General features: G+C 37.1%; 1 protein-coding gene across 1 annotated transcript; it reads left to right on the top strand.

Annotated features, from left to right (window-relative positions):
- Positions 1-1,620: 1,620 nt before the first annotated feature.
- LOC107765505 (germin-like protein subfamily 1 member 17) lies at positions 1,621-2,732 on the top strand. The gene is made up of 2 exons (XM_016584165.2): positions 1,621-1,818; positions 1,949-2,732. Exons 1-2 carry the CDS (start codon positions 1,692-1,694, stop codon positions 2,500-2,502), a joined length of 681 nt encoding a protein of 226 aa, XP_016439651.1. The 5' UTR covers positions 1,621-1,691; the 3' UTR covers positions 2,503-2,732.
- Positions 2,733-26,024: the final 23,292 nt, after the last annotated feature.

Below are 26,024 nucleotides of genomic sequence, written 5' to 3'. Positions count from 1 at the left end.
CCGGTACTGGAGCATACAGACCGTAGCTTTGGGTTGCTGCTTTCAGTCCATTCGGAGATTCGAGGTAGTCCTGCAGTCATCCGCAGGCCTTGGCGTCTCCCTCTATCCTTTCATTCTGTTTCTTTCGTGTAATTTAGAGACAGTGTTGTAATAAATCTTTCGGACCTTTATTTGTAGTATTCCTGGACAGTCTATGGAATTGTGACACCAGTTCTAGGTAATTTATTTATAGATTGGTATTGGCATCTTAATTAAAATATTACATTTCAGTCTTTCGCTTATTAAATTCCGTTGTTTATATAATGTTGGTTCTTAATTGTTAAGGGATTAAAAATGGGAAAAGAGTAAATAATTCAAAGGGTTGGCTTGCCTAGCTTTCACTAGTAGGCGCCATCAGGACTCCCGCGGGTGAAAAATCTGGGCCGTGACAAATTAGTAGAAAGGGGTATTCTTAAATTATTTTTATGTGTAATTCTTAATAAATTTAATTTTAAACAATTAAGAGTATTTTAGTAAACTTATCAGTTACAGTACGATACGATAAAGTCAAAACAAATAGCAAAATGTTATATAACAACAACAAACAATACATTATATCTGAACGTTATATTCATAAAATGATACAATACTATACAATATATTATAAAACTATGGGTAAAAACCATCCAAACAAGCTGTAAGACCTAATAAACCACATAGAGTCAGGGTAAAATGTAAAGGAGAGTTGTGTAATTGGGAACTGTATGCTAGTGTTGATAATGATTCAGGAGATCTGTATGCTAGTGTTGATAATGATTCAGGAGATTTCACTTTGAAAAAAATATGATACAACCCATAAATGTAATACAAAAAACAAGAACAAGTTATGCTTAGCCAAATATATTGCTAAGAAGTTCAAGGATGGAATAATCTCTCAACCTGATATTAGAGTGTATAAGTTGCAAGAAACAATTAGAAAACATTTGGGGTTGCATTATTTGTATTACAAAATAAAGTGCTAATAGATTATATTTATATTATTTAGATAGTAAATTTTAATGTGATTCAAATGTTTGACCATGTTGACCTATGAACCGACCGAAGTTGGTCGGTTATTTTCCAGAGATTACAGCTACCGACCAAAGTTGATTGGTAAAATCTTCCCCGAATTTCTAGTAGTTCTCAAACCCCTTATGGTTACATTGTGGATGTTGTTGAATGAGAAGGAAAGATTTTCAATTTATAGAAATCCAAACATTTTCCTCCAAGAAAAGGGACTAACCAAATAAGGAAGATTTATAATTTTCTTCTAAAATAAGAAAAACTCAATTATAATAAATATGTTGTCCTTTACTTCAAGAGATATGAAATCAAATATGGTAAAAATATCACGAAAAACACCTAACAAATTCACCATTTGCTGAGTGATGTGAAGTTGACCACTAATTAAAGGGACGTAAAACAGATCACGAGATTCTTGATTAATCGTTACTTCTTGAACTTGAGCCTGCAATAATATGCATTTTAAAAAGAGAAATTACCTGGACTTTTCTTTTTGGCAAATGGAAGCAAGACGGCAATATGATTGACCAGGTCGAACTATAAGTAGTAGAACCCTCTCTCGTTATTTGGAATAAGAGAAAAAGTATAACAAGCCCAAAGCAAACAAACAATTCTTTCCAAATTTAGTGAAACTAGACTTTGCTACAACAATGAGCATGAGCTGGTTAATAGCAACTTTAGCCATTGCTGCTTTCTTTTCATCCCAATTAGCTTACGCCTATGATCTCAACCCTCTACAAGACATATGTGTTGGAGATACAGACTCTAACGGTTCTGGTAAATCATATCCTTCTATAGTACTTATGAAACTTATTAACTAATTTCTTCTTTTTCTTTTTTTAAGCAATATGTTATATAATCACTGTTGCTAAAAGCCATATATTGCTTCATTGCTTCACTTGTGCAGTATTCATGAATGGACAGTTTTGCAAAGACCCAAAGCTTGCAAAATCAGACGATTTCTTTGCTTCAGGTCTTAATATAAAAGGAAATATAGCGCTCCCTAAGTGGGGCTATTCTGTGACTATTTTGGATGCAATCACAATGCCTGGACTCAACACTCTTGGTATTTCTATATCTCGTGCTGACTTAGAACCGAAGGGTCTAGTCCCATTTCACACACACCCTCGAGCTACCGAGCTTATAACTATATTGGAAGGTACTATTTATGCTGGATTTCTTCTCCCTGATTTTCCCAACATTTTTAAGAGTCGTCTCTTCTCGAAAATTTTGAATCCTGGAGAAGTGTTTGTTATCCCAGAAGGTCTTATTCACTTCCTATATAATGTGGGACATAACAATGCTACTGTACTCGCTTCTTTCAACAGTCAACGTCCGGGATTCGTCATGATTCCGAGTGAAATCTTTGCTTCAGATCCACCTATTCTCGATGATGTTCTTGCCAAAGGTTTCCAGCTTGATAAGAAAGTGATCAAACAACTTCGGAAGAAATTCTCCTAAGATTTTTCATTACAGACAGGAGCGTATCTAGAATACAAGATTTGGGTTCAGCTGAACCCGTACTTTCTGCTCAAACCCTGAATATCAGCCGATAAACTCATTAAATTTATATAAATAATAGATTTTGAATCCATTAAATTCGATAAACTACGGTAGAACTTCAAATTTGAATCTCATGTAGTTCAAATCCTGGATTTGCCTCTGATTATAGATATTATTGTGTGCTGAAAGTTGTGTATAGCTAGCTGCTCCCAAGCAATGTGGGAACGTATTCGTATACTTTTCTTTAACGTTTCCATTTCCATTAACAAATTCCTACAGCAGATAAGCAAACTGGGAGGATTCACTATGAATACAACATTAATAAACTAGTGATTAGTAAATAGCAAAGAGCTTGACAATTTTCACTGATTCTCTATCAATCGTGTTGTTATTTGTCAAAAAATGATTAAAGGAACTAGTTGTGAACTTAGACTATAAATGTTATATTGATGCTCGCAAGGTGATCACGCCCAACTATGCCTTATAAAAAGGTTTAAGCGGTCGTTGCAAATATAATCTGATTTACAAGTCCGGAGTCGAATCCCACAGAGAACTAAGGCTTAGCTACAGTTGTTCAATATCGCTAAGAAACACAAGTCCAAACAATTTCCCAATTATAAAGATTATAATATATATTTTTTAATTAACTAACAAATACTAGAAAGCAGTAAAACTATTAATTAATACGGATAAGGATTGGAGACAAGATTACGAAGGTCTAGAGTTATGATTTCCCTATTGTCGGAATCCTTTCTGCTACATTTTCTATAAATTTGCCTAAGTTTTCTCTATCGATCATGAGCACTCTGACTCTCGTAACTCTCTCCCGAGTAATTATCACAATTTACTAGACATATTATCCCGAATTATGCTAGCTGACATTATGTACGGCTCACTCAGATCGCACCAAGATTTCGTTATCCCTAATCTCATCTTTAAACCCTCCGTATAGATCCCTCATATACGTTAGGAGCGATGTTGTTCAACAACTACCTAAATATGCACTCTCTCCCGAGTAATACACACAAAATAGGCACAGTCGATTGAGAGCTCTTCAACCAACTACAATAATAATGCAGTTGAACAAATAGAAAAAAAGCTACAACAAATCTATATTAACGTAACAGGAAAATCATCCTCCAATAGGTTCCATCAAAACCCTAGATAATAAATTAGCTATTCATAATAGTATGCAGAACTACAAATACTAGAATCCATAACCATTAATGGAAATAGGAAGAAGGAAGTGAAAAACTCGTAGAAGAATCTTTCGCCTTGCTCCTAATGTGTTCTTGCCTCCTCAGGTCGAATCTCTCGTCTCCTTAGCCTCCTTAGGTCTAAATTATGTCAAAAGTCCTCAAAATACCATTTTTCATGTATATATACCAAGTAGGGTCGGGGACAAATAATTATACCTTCGCCTACAAAAAAAGGACACTTTTCCCAGACAGGACATGCGCGGCCACGCATCTGGAAGTGTGCCCGCGCACATTTCACACTTTCTGCCCCATTTGCGCGGTCAGTGCGTGAATGCGCATTTGCCGTGCAATTTTCATCCTATTTTGTTAGTAATTTGACAAAACATAAAACATGTAAGTTGTATCTCTTTGAATTAGCTTTCCAACCATATATTGTGGAGAACAAATGGAGTTTTGAGCAAAACGTTATGTGTATTTTACTAGCACTGCACATTATGCTTGCTCGATTCTTTGTTCGTTCTAAACTATCATCCATTGATCCCCGAACTCGATCACGACTTAATTCCTTATGCTTTTACTCATACTTCAAAGCTCCAAATCACTTGAATTCATTCCATAACATCTACATAGCTCGAAATCACTCCTACAAAGCACAAAATACATAATTAGTGCAAAACACTAGCGATTAAAGCTCAAACTCAACTAAAGTGTAGTAAATTAGAGTGTAATAAGCGACTAAAATACGTAATTATAGCCTATAATCAACACCCCAAACTTAAAACATTACTCGTCCTCGGGCAATCAAACTACACTTTATATAGACACGACCTTTTTAAATAAATCTCCTAACTCATCACACCAAGAATATTTAAAATAGACTAAGCACAAAAGCGTAACATCTTCACCTCAAGATTTAACTCACAAGTAACACACATTATTCACAACTCACCCACTTACTCTAACATAGAGGTCAACGACATTATCTTTCCTTCATGAATAAAGGTCCCTCACACACCGAAAGAGAGTAGTTCCACACACAATAAAGTTTAAGAATGATTAGGAACATTAAATAGAAAGAATTCACTCACACTCAGAAACAACATTCATATACTACAAAAGATGCACCATAGGCTTGCCCGTAGTGTACTACTCTACTAATCGAGCTCATTCAGTCTAGGATCAAGTAGGACTTTAATTGGTTGTAATGTAGGCTGTAGGTCGGGTATGATACATTTAGATATAAGAGTGACTACACCTCCCTAAGCACTTTACGACATATACTTTAACATTCAAACCCCACACTTATATCAAACCATAACTCCACCTTCACCTCAATGTATATTAACTCCATATTTCTTTAAGCACAATTACATCAAGAGTCACCACTTATCAAGGAATATATTTTTTTTCACAGTAATACAACTATTTTTTTCTTTCTTTTTCAATTCAAGTGACTTCTATTTTTTTGTTCAAAAAAGTGCACATTTCTCTTTATTTCATTAATTCCACTCAAAAGCCAAACCAACTAACCCACACTTACTTTTACAACGTTCATAACAATTCAAGTGCTCATGAGACATGAACATGTTCAAATAGATGGTTAATTCAAACAAAGGGGTAAGGCTTATAATGTGGTTGCCAAAGAAACATGATTACATGCTCAAAGGTGTTAACTACGTTACATAGCAATTAGGTGAGTAAAATATACATATCTAGCTTAATAAAGAAATGCCTATATCACTTCCAAGACTGAACAAAATTACTATTTTACTTTGCAAACACACGGGGCAAGTTCTAGACATCAAATGCAATGCACAGAATAACACCCAAACCTTACACACACATGGCATATAACTCACTCAAGATTGAATTCATCAAGACACTCTAGTCAAAGCAGTTAAGCAAATTCAAGATCATACAATTTAAGGTACTTCTTCAAGAGTCAAAAACTGAGCCTAAGCGTCACAACCAAAGTACTCACTATTCTCAAGGCATTACAAAGTCAAGAGATATTGCTTCAATTCAAAATACAATATTATGGCTCTTATTCCAAAAAAACAGCTACATCGATTCAAACAAACCCTTGAAAAAGAACCGCAGCACAAAGAAAAACCAAGGGGGAATTACTACACTACCTACAAAGAATTTTTTTACACTTAAATCCCTCAAGGTAAAAAATAATTAATTAAACTAACCCAACTAAAATAGCATAGAAAGTAACCCAGACAATATCCTCACCCCACACTTATAATTGTGCATTGTCCCCAATGCACACCATAACTAATAAGAGGGTAAAATAAACTCCCTGATAGGCCAAAGATCGGAGCACTAGCAGCTCATGCGGTACTAAGACTTCTCCTAAGCTTGGTCCTTCGTGCGGGTACCTCACACTTAGTTCTAACCATTTGCTTTGTTGTTGCATCTTTCCAATAAATTTGCTTTCCATGCTCTTAGAAAATAAAAAATCCACACTACAAAAATAATACAATTAAAAAAAATAGTAAAGCTGGGTTGCCTCCCAACAAGCGCTTGATTTAGCGTCACGACACGACGCGAATCACTTTTTGCCTCCACTTTGAACTTATGAATTGGACCTTAAGTTTTGATTATGCTCTATGATCATGCTCCTGGGGTGGTGGAACGAATCTGACTGGCCCAATAAAATAGTGTAGTATTCTACACTTCTTGCCCTTTAGATGAGATGTGTAATCCCGACTTTCTAGAAAGAAGAATCCAGAATGTAGGCATCGTGTTCCTTAATCCTTGACTCCTCAAGTAGCTCGAATGGCTCTATTTCTGTATCATCATCCAAACACAATGTGGAAAAATGTAAAGCTGGGTGGATCAATGCGGTCGAAGGAGTGTGGACCAATGCGCTCAACTACATGAATATAGGGACTGTCTACATCCTCAACACTAATAACAACTAAATATGTATCATCAATATCCTTGGTTGACTCTAGTATCTCTTCTACAACATTGGCATCCTTAAAATCTAGTTCGGTTGATTGTTGGTGTTCTACTCTGGCCTTCTCCACTAGCACCTCCTTGTATTTTTTAAAGCCTCCAATATAATGGCAATTTCTGCAGCCAATTCATGCTCTTCTTGGCTGCTATCCACACTGTAAGCTTGTTGTCTTTACAAGGTTCAATTAGTTTATTCGCTTGAGCCTCCAAGTGCTGAATATTTGCCTCTTGACTTTGTATTTGCCGTGGTTTCTCATCATATTGTTCCATATGGCACTTTAACATATCTTTAATCTCCTTTAGGTCAGCTTCCCTAGGTTTTATGTTCCTGTTATCCTCACAAGAAAAAGTAAAACCATCATAATAAGGGGTTGGGGAGGATAAGACATATAATCATAACCATGAAAGTGACCATCTTGGCCACCACACATATCACACACATTCCACACATAATATTTAATTGGTTCACATAACTCGCTCTCGAAAATATTTTGATAATTTTGCAATGGGTGGTTTCCTCCACAATATGCATAAGGAGATCAAAAGTAGAATTACCAACATCAAAACACTCATAATTCCAAGATGTCATGTTCTCAAATAAAAATAATTTTAAAAAAATAATCAAATACAAGAAAACAAAAATAAAAGCTCATACTTGAAACCTAGAAATATGTACACCTACAGCTACATCGTTACTTCCCCGGCAACGGCGCCAAAATTTCATCACGCCCAACTATGCCTTATAAAAAGGACTAAGTGGTCGTTGCAAATATAATCCAGTTTACAAGTCTGGAGTCGACTCCCACAAAGAACTAAGGCTTAGCTACAGTTGTTCAATATCGCTAAGAAACACAAGTCCAAACAATTTCCTAATTATAAAGATTATAATATTTATTTTTATCTAATTAACTAAAAAATACTAGAAAGCAGTAAATCTATCAATTAATACGGATAAGGATTGGAGACAAGATTACGAATGTCTAGAATTATGATTTCCCTATTGTCGGAATCCATTCCGCTATATTTTCTATAAATTTGCCTAAGTTTCCTCTACCGATCATGAACACTCTGACTGTCGTAACTCTCTCTCTCGAGTAATTACCGCAATTTACTAGACATATTCTCCTGAATTATGCTAGTTGACATTGAGTACGGCTCACTCGGATTACACCAAGTTTTGTTATCCCTAATCCCACCTTTAAACCCTCCGTATTGATCCCTCATATATGTTAGGAGTGATGTTTTTCAACAACTACTTAAATATGCACTCTTTCCCAAGTAATACACACTAATAAGCACAGTCGATTGAGAGCTCTTCAACCAACCACAATAATAACGTAGTTTAATAAATAGGGAAAAGGCTACATCAAATCTGTAGTAACGCAGCATGAAAATTATCCTCCAATAGGTTCCATCAAAATCCTGGATAACAAATTATCTATTCATAATAGTATGCAAAACTACAATACTAGAATTCATAACCAATAATGGAAATAGGAAGAAGGAAGCAAAAAACTCGTAGAAGAATCCTTCGCCTTGCTCCTAGTGTGTTCTTGTCTCCGTACGTCGAATCTTTCCTCTCCTTAGCCTCCTTAGGTCTAAATTATGTCAAAAGTTATCAAAATACCATTTTCCATGTATATAAGTAAGGTCAGGCCCAAACAATTATACCTTATCCTACGTGAAAAAGAACACTTTTCCCGGACAGGACGTGCACGACCGCGCACTTGGAAGTATGACCGCACACTTGGCCGCGCACATTTCACACTTTCTGCCCCATTTGTGCGATCAGTGTGCGGCCGTGAACTTGTCGTGCACTTTTCATCCTGTTCTATTGGGAATTAGAAAAAACGTAAAACGTGAAAGTTGTAACTCTTTGAATTAACTTTCCGAACATATAGTGTGGAGCCCAAATGGATCTGAGATAAATGTTATGTGCATTTTACTAACACTACGCATTATGCTTGCTCGATTGTTTGTTCGTTCTAAACTATCATCCATTGATCCCCGAACTCGATCCCGGCTTAATTCCTTAAGCTTTTACTCAGATTTCAAAGCTCCAAATCACTTGAATTCATTCCATAACATCTACATAGCTCGGAATCACTCCTACAAGGCATAAAACACACAATTAATGCAAAACACTAGCGATTAAAGCTCAAACTCAACTAAAGTGCAGTAAATTAGAGTGTAATAAGTGACTAAAATACATAATTATAGCATATCATCACAAGGTCTATTTGGTACATTAATTTTTGGTATATAAATAAGTAGGAGTATCTATTATTTAGGGGTATTTTCATGGATGTCATTCAATTTTACTTTACATGCACTAAAGTCCAATCAAATCATCTAAACGACAAAATCATATCTTCAAAAGCTCATTACTTCAATAAAAGCATTGAAATTAGGAGGCTGACCTCTATTGTTTTTCTAATAGATCCACAATTACATTGAAGTTCCCCCTATTAGCCCACTGGTTGATAAAAAATAAAGAATTTCACCAGTTGCATCATTAACCGGTATAGGATTCAAGATCAGGTCCAGGACTCGAGTCAAATCGATCTTTCCTTGATTAAATTATTTTTTGAAAATTAAAGGAGTTGATTGTTTAACCAAAAAATAAAAATTTCGGTCAAAGCCTATTTTTAGAAGTACTCGAGTTACTGATAATAAAAGAAATTGATATTCTTGTAGTAAGTAGGAATGAAAATTAAAATAGAAAAGTAATCAGTAGAAAGCAAAAGTAAATAATTATATTCCAATAATAATCAGAACGTGTCCATACAAATGACATTCCTTTTCATTATATAGTCATTTCTAAGTACAATATCTTTTCCCTTTTATGATCGAGTCATTATGAGCATTAAACATTATAATTGGTAATCGTAACTGTTTGTGAAGATTCTATAACGTTTGTTATCACTCATGCCAATTAATTGAAGATCAATGAATTTTCCTTTTTCTATTGTTTTGGTTCATTCTACCAGTGCCTCTTCAAATCTCTAAAGAGACTCGAGCAATCGTTTCTTCTCGTCTCTTACACGTTTTGCTCGTACCTATTAAGACTCACATCTTTTTTAATCTCTTCTCCAGCTGTCGCTTTTCTAGTGATCCACTTGTCTTGCCTTGTCAGCCAAATAATTAATTACACGTGTAATATTTATTTTCCCTAATACAGATAGTCCCCCAACTTACCAATTATTCAGCAATTGAATATCTGGAAAGTGGATCTCATTTATGGAAGGAATTTTTAATGTTGTTTCTCGCGTACAATTATACCTTCTTATGAACTAATGTGTCGTATGTCACTTCCATTTAATGCATGTGACACGTGGCAGTCATCGATTGGTGCTGCAACTCTACAGTGGGTTTTAGGGATTTTTGCAGTTGTATCAATCACGGAGTGACAGTTTTAATTATGATGTCTCCATCATTACCTTTTTTGCATGACGATTGCTTCTTTATATAAATACATCCTTTGCCTTCACTTTTACGAAAACAATTTCTTCACTATCCTTTATTCACATCTTGTTCTTGTTCTTCAATACATTCTACTTCTTCATACAAGTATGTCTTCTTCAAATCCTGATCCTCAAAAAGTTCTAATTGTAGATGAACATCCCCTTTCTTCTGCTCCTACTAGAAGTAGGAGAGGTGGTATGTTGCATAGTTTAGGGTCAGTTTTTGAACGTGGTTCTTCTTCTCAATCCAGTTCTATTCCTCCATCTTTTTCTAGAACTAGGGCTTCTTGACCACATAAATCTTCTGCTAGAAATAGAGATTCTAGTGCACCGCTTCGTGAACCTACTGTTGATGAGATTATTCCTACTGAACCTTCCTTTGTCAAAGACAGAGAATCAATTAAAAATCAAGTTACTTCCATGACTTCTCACGATGGTGCTAATGTTTACCCTTTCTAGATTACTGAGGGTTTAGTTTCTATTGTGCGTAAAGATCGTCATTGGAAATTTGACTTCCCAATTATGGTCCATAATGAGAATCAAAGGATCACTTCCTTTAAATCTAGGTTTTTTTCGTGTATACATATCCCTTCACATTAGGTTTTAGACCACCTATTAACCAAGTTATCATTGAATTTTGCCATTTCTTTGACGTATGTTTAGGACAAATTGACCCTATTGTATGGAGGGTAGTGGCATGCCTTAGATATTTGTCAAAAATGGCTCAGTTACCCTTTACTTTTTACCATCTGATTCATCTCTACTCTCCCAAATTATTCCGTCATGGTGTTTTTACTCTCGTGGCGAGAATAAAGAGAGTTTTTGTTAGCCCCGAAGACGAAAAAGACTGTGGCTGGTACGCCTGATTTGTTGCCGCTCCTACAAGTGTGTTAGTAGGCGAATAAAAATGCCCTTCCGAGTGTCTTCTAACAGAATTCGATTTTTGGATAACTCACTTGCCCTCTTGTAGGCTTTTTATGATGTTGCCTTAACTGAGAAGGAAGAAATTAGGAATGAGATTGAGCATTGGGAAAGAGATTACAAAGCTGTTGAGAATAAGGCTTCCGTTGAAGTAAGTTGGGCTTTCTTGAACACACGCCATGACACGATGGAAGCAAGCCGGGAAGGCTTTAACTTAGCTGCTGAGATTGCAAAGATCAAAAAGACTATTGAGAAAACCCAACAAAGCCAAAGCTTTTCTTCACCCGTGACTGACATTCCCGAGGGTGATGAAGTTACTCCTAGTGAGGATGCTATTCAATCTCCTTCTGCTCAAGTTACTCTTCCTGCTTCTGATGATGTCATTCTTAATCCTACTAGTTCAGATTCTTCCCCTCAGTGAAAGTTTAAGGAAGTTTGAAGAGTTATTTATTTTGTTTTTTATTTATTTATTGGTGGAACATTTGGAGGTTTACCTTTGGTCCCATTTGGGGGTAATGTTTTGGAAAATCATACCCCTAGTCCATTTTGGGGTTTTTTGTATAAGACAATCAGGTTGGGACTAAGTTCATACATAATTTTAATCAAGTTATTATAATATTATAAAATTTATGTCTAAATTCTATAATACCTTTATTTAGAGTTTCTGTTCTACTCCCTTAGTGGTTTAACCTTGCTATATCTTAATAAGTTTGGGCTTTATTTTCCATTTATTTTAATGTTTAGGTTTTTATTTTACCCTTTGTTACTTTAACTTTTGCATTTAAAAATGTTTCACTGCTTCATGACTCTTTTGAACAAACAGGAATTATAAAAGAGGGCCCTTTTATATACAATACTTAATAAAGAAGTCATCCCAACTTCATAATGGTGTAAACATACGAAAGAAGAAATAGGAACACACATGTTTTTTGGGAAACGTTTTGTATCATTCGAACTTTCAAATTATAGAACACTTTACATGTATCTAAGTACCATCTATAAATCTTTCATACTACTTTCTTTACAACAGGTTTGTAAAAATTCAAGGGTATATCTTGCAACTCATGATTAAGTATTGCCTTTAACCTAAACATTCGTAAGATTTTGAAATTTACATCTACGAGTATACTCTTCACAGGTTTTTGAATCAGGCTTGTGTTTTTGGTTGCTCGTGACTTTGCTCTGAACTTTCGATTTGCTGGGTAGACTTTAAGCTTGACTTGAATTATGATTTTTCCAGTCTTCTTTGCCTTACTTATATATATATATATAGATAGTCCCCCAAGTGTTTGAGCTTTAAAGTATGAAATCTCGAGCACTTAACTATTCCTTTTATGTGGTCCTTTTCGCAAAAAAGGAAAAACATACGGGACTCGGAGGCATATATAATTTAGATGATGACTGCTTAGCCCTTTATATTTCTATCAGAGAGGTTGTAACCCTAGACCGGGAATTATGTTACTTCCATGTGTCTTTCAAGTCTAATATCATCATTTGGTGCAGGCTAGCTTTTTGCCTATCATCTAAAATTGTTGGTATAATTTTAACTGTACAATATAAAAATCGTAATTGAGCGATACCTGACCGTGTGTATTTCTCTTGCTTAGACATAGTACCTCTTCATATGAACAACATTCCAACAACAACATTCCAACTCGAGGGTAGAATCTTGCCATCCATAGTTTTCAACTCGTATGCACCTTTTCCAGCGATACCTCAAACCTTGTAAGGTCCTTCCCAATTTGGACTCAATTTTCTTGCATTGGTTGCTTTTGTTGATTGAAAAACTTTCTTGAGTATATTGTCCCCAATCTTGAAGTACCTAAGATGAGCTTTCCGATTGTAATATCGCTCAATAATTTGCTTCTACACATCCAACCTTATCAAGGTTGTTTCTATCCTTTCTTCAAGCAAATCGAGATTTATTCGCATCTCCTCCTCATTTGACTCTTCGGTTGCTTGGTTGTATCTTGTACTTGGTTCACCTATTTTAACTGGAATTAAGGCTTCAGCGCCATACACAAGTAAAAATGGTGTCTCTCTTGTACTCATTTTTGTTGTTGTTCGATAAGCCCACAAGACTCCCAGTAACACTTTTGGCCATTCACCTTTTGACTCCTCTAGCCTTTTTTTCAAGTTATTAATAATAACTTTGTTTGTTGATTCAGCTTGTCCATTGGCCACAGGATGATAAGGTGTTGATGCAATCCTTTTATTTTGCCAACTTTGAAAGAATTCTGTGATTTTTGCTCCTACAAACTGCAGGCAGCTATCACACACGATTTCTTTTGGAAGCCCAAACCGACATATGATGTTTAGCCAAATGAAGTCACTGACTTCTTTTTCTCGTAACTGTTTGAAGGCACCTGCTTTTGTCCACTTAGTAAAATAATCAGTGAGTACTAATAAAAATCATACCTTTCCTTTGGCTTGTGGGAGTGGACCCACGATATCCATCCCCCACTTCATAAAAGGCCATGGTGCAATAACCAGATGTAATAACTCTGCTGGTCGATGCATGTTGTTACCATATCTTTTGCATTTATCACATTTGGCCACGAAGCTCTCTACCTATTCTTCCATTTTTGGCCAGTAATACCCTACTCTAATTAGAGTTTTTACCAAGGATCTTCCTCCTGCATGATTTCCACAATGTCCTTTATGCACTTCTCTCATCACATACTCTGTTTGAGAAGGTCCGAGACATCTTGCTAAAGGACCACCGAACATTTTTCGATATAATTGCCTCGATCCAAACAATAACGCGCAGCTTTTCATCGAAGTGCCTGAGCCTTTTTCTTATCTTCAGGTAAGATTCCGTACTGCAAAAAGTTAACGATCTCATTTCTTCAATCCCATGTTAGATTATTGAAATTTACCTCGTTTTTATCTTGATCGAGTTCTGAATGAAACAAATGTATTACAGAAGAATTTTCTTCATTTGTTACTTTTGCAACGGATGAAAGATTAGCCAACGCGTTTGCTTCGATATTTTCTTCCCTGGGTATCTGCACAGTTTTCTAAGATTGGAATTGCCTGACCAAATCTCGTGCCTTTTCCAAATATTGTTGCACCCTCGCCTCTCTAGCTATGTAAGTCCCCTGCATTTGATTAACTACAAGCTGCGAGTCGCTTTTGATTGTAACCTGCTCTATTTTGAGCTCTCCTGCCAATTCTAAACCTGCAATCACAACTTCATATTTTGCTTCATTATTAGTAATAGGATGGCATTTTATGGCTTGCATTATAGTTTCTCCCGAAGGTAGGATTAGAACAATGCCTAAACCCCACTCATTTAACATTTAAGGAGCCATCGGTAAACAGGGTTCAAGTACCTGGATTGGACCCGTTAAATGCATGCAGTTCTTTTTTCCGCTTCTATTACCATCCCTGGGCTAAAGTCTTCCACAAAATATGCTAAAACCTGTGATTTTATCGCAGTTCTAGATTGATATGTGATGTCATATTCACTTAATTCTATGGCCCACATGGCTAATCTACCTGATAACTCTTGCTTATGCAATATATTCGTAAGGAGTAGGTGGTCACTACAGAGATAGGGTGACATTGAAAATAAGGCCTTAATTTTCTAGAAGTTGTCACGACCCAAATTCCACTAAGGGTCTTGATGGCGCCGGGCACCGCTGTCAGGCAAGCCAACCAAAATACTTAATTAAATTCTCGTTTAAATAATTTTGAAAACTATGATTTTTTCTTCAATTTTACTAGTAAAAGATAATCATTTCAAATCAAATATGAATGTTAAGAAGTTAATACAAGATATCCCATAATCATCCCACAACCCGGTGTCACAAGTGCATGAGCATTTACTAGAGAATGCAATAAAATACAGTAACTGTCCGGAATACAAGTGGACAGAAATGAAAACACAGTAAAATACTCTGAAGGGGACTCTGCTGGATGCGGGTCATCTCGATAAATACAGCTTACCTAAGTCTCTGTATCAACCATGCCGCTATGCTACAAAGCCACCAGCCACATATGAACCGGTGCAACAAAATGCACAGCAAGTGTAGTATGAGTACGAAAATAACGTGTACCCAATGAGTATCTCGTCTAATCTCGAAGAAGTAGAGACGAGAGGACGAATTTGACACTTACTAGTGGTCCAATAGTAATATATTATTAATGCAAGTAATCATGGAGTTATTAAGAACGACAGTAATTTCAAATAAGTCACGAATAGGTAAAAGTTTTTTTTATATTAAAAAAATCTCCGGATTCATAATCTATTAATTTTCAATTATCTCAAGCCAGGAAGGGCAAATAACAACTTCAATAAGTTTCAAGGCAAGCAATACAAGCATGCGCAAATCATGCCGAGGTCGTACGACCTGATCCAACAATATTTAAACTGTGCACTGCCAGAGGGTCGAATGGCGTGAACCATAGATGCATCTATTTGATCTACCGAGACGTTCGGCCCATTCCAGAATTTAAACACACACAGAACAGTCAAATCAATAATTCATCAATGAGCAAATATTCAGGAAATGACAAGTTTCTCTTTTAAAAGTCAAGAAATAATATATAGCCTTTTAGAAATTCATTCACATGTTCGATATGTTTTAACCATTTTTTTAAATTCATCAATAAGGTTGCAAGTATCACAAGTAAGCATGCTTTTGGGCCCTAAACTACCCAGACATAATCATAATAGTAGCTACGCACGGACTCTCGTCATCTCGTGCGTATGTAGCCCCCATAAATAGGAGCACATAAACAATTAACTCACCTATGAGGACAATTCTCTCTTACAAGGTTAGAAAGGAGACTCAACTCGCTCCAAAGTTCCATAATTGGCATTTCACGCCCTTCCGAAGACTCAAATTGATGCTCAACGTTCCAAAACTAACCAATAATTATGTAAACCCATTAATACATGCTCAATTACTCATAAAAATCTAATTTATAGCAATCCCAAACCCCAATCGAAAAGTTGACAAAAATGCCCTCGGGCCCACATGTCCGGATTTTGAAATTTTTCGAAGATAGTTTACCCACAACCTCACGAACTAAAATATATAATTGGCTCTCAATTTCATGTCCAAAATCGTGGTTAAAATCCAAGAATACAAATTTCCTAGGTTTTCTTCTAAATCCCAAAATTTCTACTAATTTACATGATTTTTCATGTAGAAATCTAGATATAATCCAAGTAATTAACTTTCAATAGATGGGAATTACCTTGACATAGATGATGAAAATGGAGCTCCAAAATCGCTCCTAGGTCGGCTCCCATGGAGGAAATGAGATGAAATAAGCCAAACCCATTTCTTTACACTTATACACTGCCCAGACGACTCTTCTTCGCGTTCGCGAGACCCCCATCGCATTCGCCAAGAAGAAAATTCCCAAAAGTCATTTTTCCAAACTCTTCTGAGACAGCCTCTAGTATAATGGCCATAACATTTTGTACAGAAGTCCAAATGACAAATGGTTTAACTTTTTGAAAACAAGACACAAAGATCTACAACTTTCATGATTTAGTCATCTCCCAATTCCTTATAGATTTTGAGATATAAGACTCCAAATTCAGCCCTATGCAACACAAATTTCTTCTTTATTTTCCCGGACAGCCTATAGTGTACCAGCTATAACTTTTTGTACACAAATCCAAATGCTAAATAGTTTATATTTCTGAAAACTAGACACAAAAGCTACAACTTTTATTTTTGGATCATCTCCAAATTCCTTATAGATTGTGAGATATGAGTCTCCGAAGTCAGACCTGCGCAATAGAAATTTTCTTCTTCGCGAACGCGAGAACATCTTCGTAAACGCGAAGAACAACTCCAGACACCAGCAACAGCTATAGCAAAACAGCCCGAAATGATCCGAAACCACCCCGAAACACACCCGAGGCCCCTAGGACCCCATCCAATCACATCAACCAGTCCCATAACATGACACAGACCTGTTTGTGGCCTCAAATTACATTAAACAACATCGAAATCATGAATCACGCTCCTACTCAAGCTTAATGAACTTTAGAATTTCAAACATCTACATTCGATGTCGAAACCTATCACGTCCGATTGACCTCAAATTTTGCATACAAGTCACATTTGACATTACGGATCTACTCCAAATTTCAAAATTGGATTCTGACCCCGATATCAAAAAGTCAACTTCCGGTCAAACTTCTCGAAAACCTTTAAATTTCTATCTTTATCCAAATGACTCCAAAATGACCCACAGACCTCTGACTTCACTTCCAATCGTGCTCCCAACACCAGAATCACCATACAGAGCTATTCCCAGACTCAGAATCCCAAACGGACAATGATAACACTGAAATGCACTTCAACATAAACTTATGAAATTCTTCCAAAATACTAACTTCCACAATAGGTGTCGAAATGTTCTCGGGTCTTCCAAAACCAGATTCGAACATACACCCAAGTCCAAAATCATCATACGAACCTGCTGGAACCTTCGAATCCAAATTCTGAGGTCGTTTACTCAAAAATCCAGTCGTAGTTAATTCTTTCAACTTAAAGCTTCCGAAATGAGAATTCTCTTTTCCAAATCAACTTCGAACTTTCCGGAATTCATTTTCGACCATGCGTACAAGTCATAATACCTGAAATGAAGCTGCTCATGGCCTCAAACTGCTGAACGATGCGCTAGAGCTTAAAACGACCGGTCGGGTCGTTACATTCTCTTCCACTTAAACATACGTTCGTCCTCGAACATGCTAACAACTGTGCTGGAGTTGTCTGAAATCATTGCTTAACATCTCGTGCACCTACCCGTTCTACCACAACTCGGTGGAGCACATTAGCTCGAGCAAGTCTGAAGATGTTCTCTTTTATTCATGCAAATAAGCTTAGAGCCCAGTTCCAACATCTGGAACTCTCTAGCAGGCCTGCTTTCGACATATGAACACCGCATAAATCGCCCCACGATGCACCAATACAAGATTGCATACCTTTAATGAATTCACACTATGTCCTGCACAACTCACACAACCATAATAATATCCTTTGATCATAATTAGTTGAAATTCCACGAATTTGACGCTCCTAATGCATCTCACAACCCACATACATCTTGCTCTAACTTTTACAATACCACCATGACAAAAGATGCGTGTAGAAATTCACAACCAACTGCCGAGTCAATAATTCATTGAGTATATACCCCTGACAAGAACCATCACCCCATTCTAAACCAAATAATGGTATTTGCCCTTTAATATTTTTCATATAATCTGATTGCACTAATCTTAGATCCAATAATCTTGTCTCACCCAAAACAAACTGCTCAGTAACTAAACCACTCGTACATGACCAAAAGTCTCATATGATGCCACAATGTGCCAATAGGCTACCAATTCGAACGCGATTCAAAATGAAAACGAACTCTAGAAGGGACTACTCAACTCACACAGCTAATATGAGATTTCCTCAGAAAAATAGAAAACAAAACACATAAAAACAGATATAGGTAACTGTACTCAATATCACACTGTTGCGGCGCGCAACCCGATCCAAATAACATACCTGTGGAGGCGTGCCACCCGATCCACACATAAAACTCACATAAGGAGATACACACCGAGCTAAATTACTCATTACAACACAATACTAAATATCGGTCACAAGCACGCTAAGTACATAATACCATCCCTGGGGAGACATATAGCGTTATAAGCTACAAAACTCAAGCACAGCTGAGGTGCGATATATGATCTGAATCTCAAGAGCCATTCTGCTAATACAACATCATCTCTACGCGGAACCTTAACACATTAGAAATTCACCAAGCCATCTCACAACTCACACGATGCAATATATCATTACATAAAATAGTTGACGAATAAATAACACCCCGACTACACTTCTGTAAGTAGCGCATTGCTGAAATGAACACATCTGGCCTGATATAGAGCCCATATTCTCATTTAACTCTATCCAAAAACTTGCAGCTGATTCTAATCGCACTGAGATAGGCTAAAACCTTTCGAAGGTCCATAATAACTCCCCTTTTTCTCATAACACACAAGAACAACCATCATAACCGGAGTAATCCTCTACAGTCCACAACCCAATAAACCGAGTGCGCTCCAGGCATCAATTCTCAATCTAACGACATCACCACAATCTTCATACTTGATTTAACTATTCAATCAATCCAATGACTACATGTCACACTTATACAACCCTCCCGCAAGGCACGCTCCCACAACCTTCCGTAACAGATATAGGTCTGGACATCCAAACCACCAGCCACACTAACGTTGAAAAGCGATCAAGAATCCTTAACCAGGATGCAAATCCTTTTTCACAAAACACCAATCTCAGGTGATGCTGAAGACAATACCAACTTACTTTAAACATCAAAACTCTTTTCCTGCTCATCCAAGCTCGTGAGATCCTTGCCAATACTGAACCGCAACTTTGATTCTCACTTCGAATTCCATACCACTCACTACACCCATCATGCAAATATATGATAGGACAAGATTTTCATCATAACTTTGGAACTGCTAACAGATCAACACTTCATCATATAAAAACTTTTCACTTAACTCATTCCAAGAGGACCATAGCAACACACGAATAACTTCTCATAACCGTAGAACATTCAAATTCTTAAGTAGTGGTCTAAACCACCATAACCCTACCGAGATTTGCCTACACATAACAAGCCATAATACTTGTATACTTCCACATATAATCAACTATGGCAGCAGCCGGGCCTCACGCGCACCGCCACCACTATGTCAATTCAACCATGGCTGACCAATCTAACTTCCATTAATTCATCCTTAACCTGTCTTAGAGATAATATTGGCTCCATTCCTTATATTACCAACCTAAATCTACACTCATCTTGAGTGACCCCATCCCATGAGACCACCCTATGTCCAAACCTATGAATTGTTTCATACACTCCTTGCACGCTCCTTCGCATCTTCAACTGATACACCCGTTCTGATAACTCCTTTACAATTCCAAGGTAAACATTTTGAGCTTCTTATCATAAGCTACTACAAAAGCTTGATTCTTAACCATATTGCGGGCTCGAACCCTTAGGCATCGCATTTTTAAATCCTTTGAATTTATTAGGACCATTGTTGTGAGCCATCCACTCTGACTTGGTCCCGAATATAATCATCTCCATGAATCTTCTAGCACATGAACACCTTCTCGACGAAGTACTCCGCTAAATCACTTTCCTTGAAACCCGCATCTACACAAGGCATAAATCCTGTACCCTTCCCCAAGCCTGAACATGAGTCAATAAGGCCAACTATAGCACACCTTTAAAAATTCCTTTGCTCAAATTACCTCCTATGTTTCTTTCCCTTAGCTGAAATAACCCATCCACATGCTAATAACCTGAAATCTCATAAATAGACGACCATATAATCCAACTGTAGGCGGTGGGACTCTCCCACTTCGCTTAAAGCCACTATTACACAACTCTGGAACTACCAAGATTATTTATCTCTCATTGACATAACCTTGCGCAATCCATCGCCAAATTCCTCAAAATCCTTCCGTTAGCATTTCATGAACACTCTGAATCTCTAGCAACATTCATATATTCGACTTCTTACTGGATAGCCAGTAGGATTCTTCACAGAAGCTTCGCCAATCATGCGACCGCTGATCTGCTCACAGGAGATAACCCCTTGTAGAAATTAAATGTCGTCATCTCCCAACAAAACTGCAATGCACCATTACTACGAAATGAGTAACCCATTCTGAGCCCATGCTCATCTGCTAGTTGAACGAATCCATTCATTCCTCGTGGACATCTAAAATACATGACAATATATCCTCATTTCAAAGTTATATTGTATCCTTCTTTATATCAAGCAGCTCCTTTCCGTCATATCAAATCTCCCACCGTATGCTAGCCAATATTTTAAATTACGCCCGTAGACCTAATCACCGTCCACTAAATTTCCCAAACCACTCTAACTTTTCCTCATGGTGTGTATTTATACAAGCACTGAACCCATATGTTATTCTGCCACTCTTCCACTTTGGGCAAACTCACTTCTTTAAGAAACTACTCGACTTTCGCTTCTTACACCTAGCCTTATAAAAGTTTAACCACCGCATGACACTTCCTACATGTCCTTCCTCATCATTTGTTGCCCAGTTTTTGCCTTAGATCAATATATATCTTTATAGCACTTGAACCAATAGACTGCTACTAACTTTATACTTTCCGAATATCATTTTTACTCGAGCCGTTGACATGAGAAACATCGACTCAATCCTGAACAATTATAGTCCGGGTGCCTTTCCTCCGCCGGGAATGAAATACCGAGTCTATGAATCATGCACTGGGTAGGCCTCCTTTCATGTCATTCACTGCCCCGACATATTGGTAAGTATCCTACCATCACATCAATACTGGGCGATAGCAATGCACGAATCATCATAACATCGATGCCAGATCTCGAAACCTTAGGTAATACTAATACTGAGCTGAAACGACAGAACAACCTTCTAGAAGGTCAATAGCCCAAACAACTACGCAGGGAGAAACATCCCGCACCACATTTGTAGTACAATTACAATTCCTCAATTCCCGATTTATAATAAGCGCTTTGCGTCGCATAAGATTGAGTAGGTAGGAAATAGGGGCATAAGCCTCAAAGGAATCAAATAGCACGATGAGGAATCAAGAAGGGAAGTGCTCCTAACAATCCTGTAGCCTCTCGAAGATAAATACAGATGTCTCTGTACTGATCAGTAAAACTCTACTAGACTCGCTCATGACTCGTGAGACCTAAGAAAACCTAGTGCTCTGATACCATGTTGTCACGATCCAAATTCCACTAAGGGTCGTGATGACGCCGGACACCGCTGTCAGGAAAGCCAACCAAAATACTTAATTAAATTCTCTATTAAATAAATTTGAAAACTATGATTTTTCCTTCAATTTTACCAGTAAAAGATAATCGTTTCAAATTAAATATAAATGTTAAGAAGTTAATAAAAGATATCCCATAATCATCCCAGAACCCGATGTCACAAGTGCGTGATTATTTACTATAGAATGCAATAAAATACAGTAAATGTCTGGAATACAAGTGGACAGAAATAAAAAACACAATAAAATACTCTAAAGGGGACTCTGCTGGCTGCGGGTCCTCGCGATAAATGCAGCTCACCTAAGTCTTTGTATCAACCATGTCGCTATGCCACCAGCCACACATGAACCTCTACAATAAAAATGCACAGCAAGTGTAGTACGAGTACGAGAAAAATGTGTACCCAATGAGTATCCTGTCTAATCTCGAAGAAGTAGAGACGAGAGGTCGACTTCGACACTTACTAGTGGCCCAATAGTAATATATTATTAATGGGAGTAATCATGGAGTTATTAAGAATGGCAGTAAATTCAAATAAGTCACGGACAGATAAAAGTTTCTTTTTATATTAAAAAAATGTCCGGATTCATAATCTATTAATTTTCAATTATCTCAAGCCAGGGAGGGCAAATATCAATATCGATAAATCTCAAGGCAAGCAATACAAGCATGCGCAAATTATGCCGAGGTTGTACGACCCGATCCAACAATATTTAAACTGTGCACTGCCAAAGAGTCGAATGACGCGAACCATAGATGCATCTATTTAATCTGCCGAGGTATTCGGCTCGTTCCATAATATATAAACACATTCAAACAGTCAAATCAATAATTCATCAATGAGCAAATATTCAGGAAATGACAAGTTTCTCTTTTAAAAGTCAAGAAATGATATCTAGCCTTTTAGAAATTCATTCACATGTTCGATATGTTTTAACCATTTTTTTAAGTTCGTCAACAAAGTTGCAAGTATCACAAGTAAACATGCTTTTGGGCCCTAAACTACCCGGACTTAAGCATAATAGTAGCTACGCACGGACTCTCAACACCTCGTGCATATATATCCCTCATAAATAGGAGCACATAACCAATTAACTCACCTATGGGGACAATTCCTTCTTACAAGGTTAGAAAGGAGACTTACCTCACTCCGAAGTTCCATAACCACCATTTCACGCCCTTCCGAAGACTCAAATTGATGCAACGTTCCAAAACTAGCCAATAATTATGTAAACCCATTAATACATGTTCAATTACTCATAACAATCTAATTTATAGCAATCCCTAACCCCAATCAAAAAGTTGACAAAAATGCCCCGGGCCCACGTACCCGGATTCCGACATTTTTCGAAGATAAAGTTTACCCACAACCTCATGAACTCAAATATATAATTGGCTCTCAATTTCATGTCCAAAATCGTGGTTAAAATCCAAGAATACAAATTTCCTAGGTTTTCTTCTAAATTCCAAAATTTCTACTAAGTTACATGATTTTCCATGCTAAAGTCTAGATATAATCCAAGTAATTAACTTGCAATAGGTGGGAATTACCTTGACATGGATGATGAAAATGGAACTCCAAAATCGCTTCTAGGTCGGCTCCCATGGAGGAAATGATATGAAATGAGCCAAACAAATTTCTTTACACTTATACACTGCCCAGACGACTCTTCTTCGCGTTCCCGTAACCCCCATCGCTTTCGCCAAGAAGACAATTCCCAAAAATCATTTTTCCAAACTCTTCTCAGATAGCCTGTAGTATAATGGCCATAACGTTTTGTAAAAAACTTCAAATGACAAATGGTTTAACTTTTTGGAAACTAGACACCAAGATCCACAGCTTTCGTGATTTGGTCATCTCCCAGTTCCTTATAGATTTTAAGATATAAGCTTCCAAAATCAGCCCTATGCAACACAAAATTTCTTCTTCATCTTCCCGGATAACCTATAGTGTACCAGCCATAACCTTTGGTACACAAATCCAAATACTAAATGGTTTACATTTCTAAAAACTAGACACAAAGGGATACAACTTTCATTTTGGATCATCCTCAAATTCCTTATAGATTGTGAGATACAAGCCTCCGAAATCAGACCTGCGCAACAGAGATTTTCTTCTTCGCGAATGCGAGAATATCTTCGCGTACGCGAAGGACAAAATCTCTGAAGCCCAAACCTTCTTAGCGAACGTGAGAGTATCCCCGCGAACGCGAAGAACAACACAAGACACCAGCAACAGCTATAGCAAAATAGCCCGAAATGATCTGAAACCACCCCGAAACACACCCAAGGCCCCTAAGACCCAATCCAATCACACCAACCAGTCCCATAACATGACACAGACCTACTCGAGGCCTCAAATCACATCAAACAATATCGAAATCATGAATCACGCTCTAATTCTATCTTAACGTACTTTAGAATTTCAAACTTCTACATTCGATGTCGAAACCTATCAAATCACGTCCGATTGACCTCAAATTTTGCACACAAGTCACATTTGACATTACGGACCTACTCCAACTTCCAAAATTAGATTCTGACCCTGATATCAAAAAGTCCACCTTCAGTCAAACTTCTCGAAAACCTTCAAATTTTTATCTTTAGCAAAATGACTCTAAAATGACCCACGGGGCTCCGACTTCACTTCCGATCGGGCTCCCAACTCCAGAATCACCATACGGAGCTATTCCTAGACTCGGAATCCCAAACGGACATTGATAACATTAAAATGCACTTCAACCCAAACTTATAAAATTCTTCCAAGATGCTAACATCCACACTAGGTGCCGAAACGTTCTTGGGTCTTCCAAAACCCGGTCCAGACATACGCCCAAGCCAGAAATTATCATATGAACCTGTTGTAACCTTCGAATTCCAATTCCGAGGTCGTTTACTCAAAAATCCAACCTTAGTTAATTCTTTCAACTTAAAGCTTCCGAAATGAGAATTCTCTTTTCCAAATCATCTTTGAACTTCTCGGAATTCATTTTCGGCCATGCGTACAAGTCATAATACCTGAAGTGAAGTTGTTCATGGCCTCAAACTACCGAACGATGCACTAGAGCTCAAAACGACCGATCGGGTAGCTACAGAAGCCATTATTAGTGCTAAAGCAAGTTTTTCGAAATTAGGATATCGAGTTTCAACATCTAATAAGGATTTTCTAACATAATAAAATGGAGATTATTTACCTTTTTCTTCTTGAACTAATACTACACTTACCGCTGCTTCTAATACAGTGAGATATATAAGTAGCTTTTCACCGTCCTTTGGTTTAGCCAGCAACGGTGTGTTTGACAAGTATGCCTTTAAGTTTTTGAGTGCCTTTTGGAATTCTTCAGTCCACTCGAATTGGCTTTGCTTTTTCAATACTGAAAAGAACTTTAAACTTTTCTCTGAAGATTTAGAAATAAATCTTCCGAATGCTGCTATCCTACCTATCAATCTCTGTACTTCTTTTTTGCTCGTGAGTATATCCAAGTATTTCTTCAATAACTTTAATTTGCGCTAGTTTACTTCAATTCCTCGGTTAGAAACAAGCAAACCTAAGAACTTACCCGATGACACGCCAAATGCACATTTTTTGGGATTTAGCTTCACATTAAATTAGCGGAGAATATGAAATGTATCTGACAAATGTTGGATGTGATATCCCGCCTGTGTTGACTTGATTAACATGTTATCAATGTAAACTTCTATAATTTTTCCCGGGTACTCCTGGAACATTTTCGTTATTAAGCTCTGGTATGTGGCTCCAGCATTCTTTAAACTGAAAGGCATGACTTTATAACAATAAGTCCCCCTTTCTGTAATAAAGGAATTTTTTTCCGCATCTGAAGAATCTATTTTTATCTGTTTATATCCAGAATAAGCATCTAAAAAACTGAAAAATTCTTGTCATGCAGTAGCATCAATTAGTTGATCTATGTGTGATAAAGAAAAAGAATCTTTAGGAAAAGCTTTATTTAAATCAGTATATTCTACACAAACTTGCCACTTACCATTCTTTTTAGGTACTACTACAGTATTAACTAGCCAATTAGGATATTTTACCTCTAGGAT

The sequence above is a fragment of the Nicotiana tabacum genome, chromosome 7, assembly GCF_000715075.1.
Source record: "Nicotiana tabacum cultivar K326 chromosome 7, ASM71507v2, whole genome shotgun sequence".
Taxonomy (NCBI): Eukaryota; Viridiplantae; Streptophyta; class Magnoliopsida; order Solanales; family Solanaceae; genus Nicotiana; species Nicotiana tabacum.
Note: the sequence above shows the minus strand (reverse complement) of the source record. Positions and strands in the feature narration are given on the sequence as shown.

What these genes read in the sequence shown, in the direction of transcription:
- LOC107765505 (XM_016584165.2), top strand. Translation starts at nt 1,692, where the DNA reads ATGAGCATGAGCTGGTTAATAGCAACTTTAGCCATTGCTGCTTTCTTT. An exon ending in TACAGACTCTAACGGTTCTG is followed by an intron (nt 1,819 to 1,948) that starts GTAAATCATATC and finishes TCACTTGTGCAG; the next exon opens with TATTCATGAATGGACAGTTT.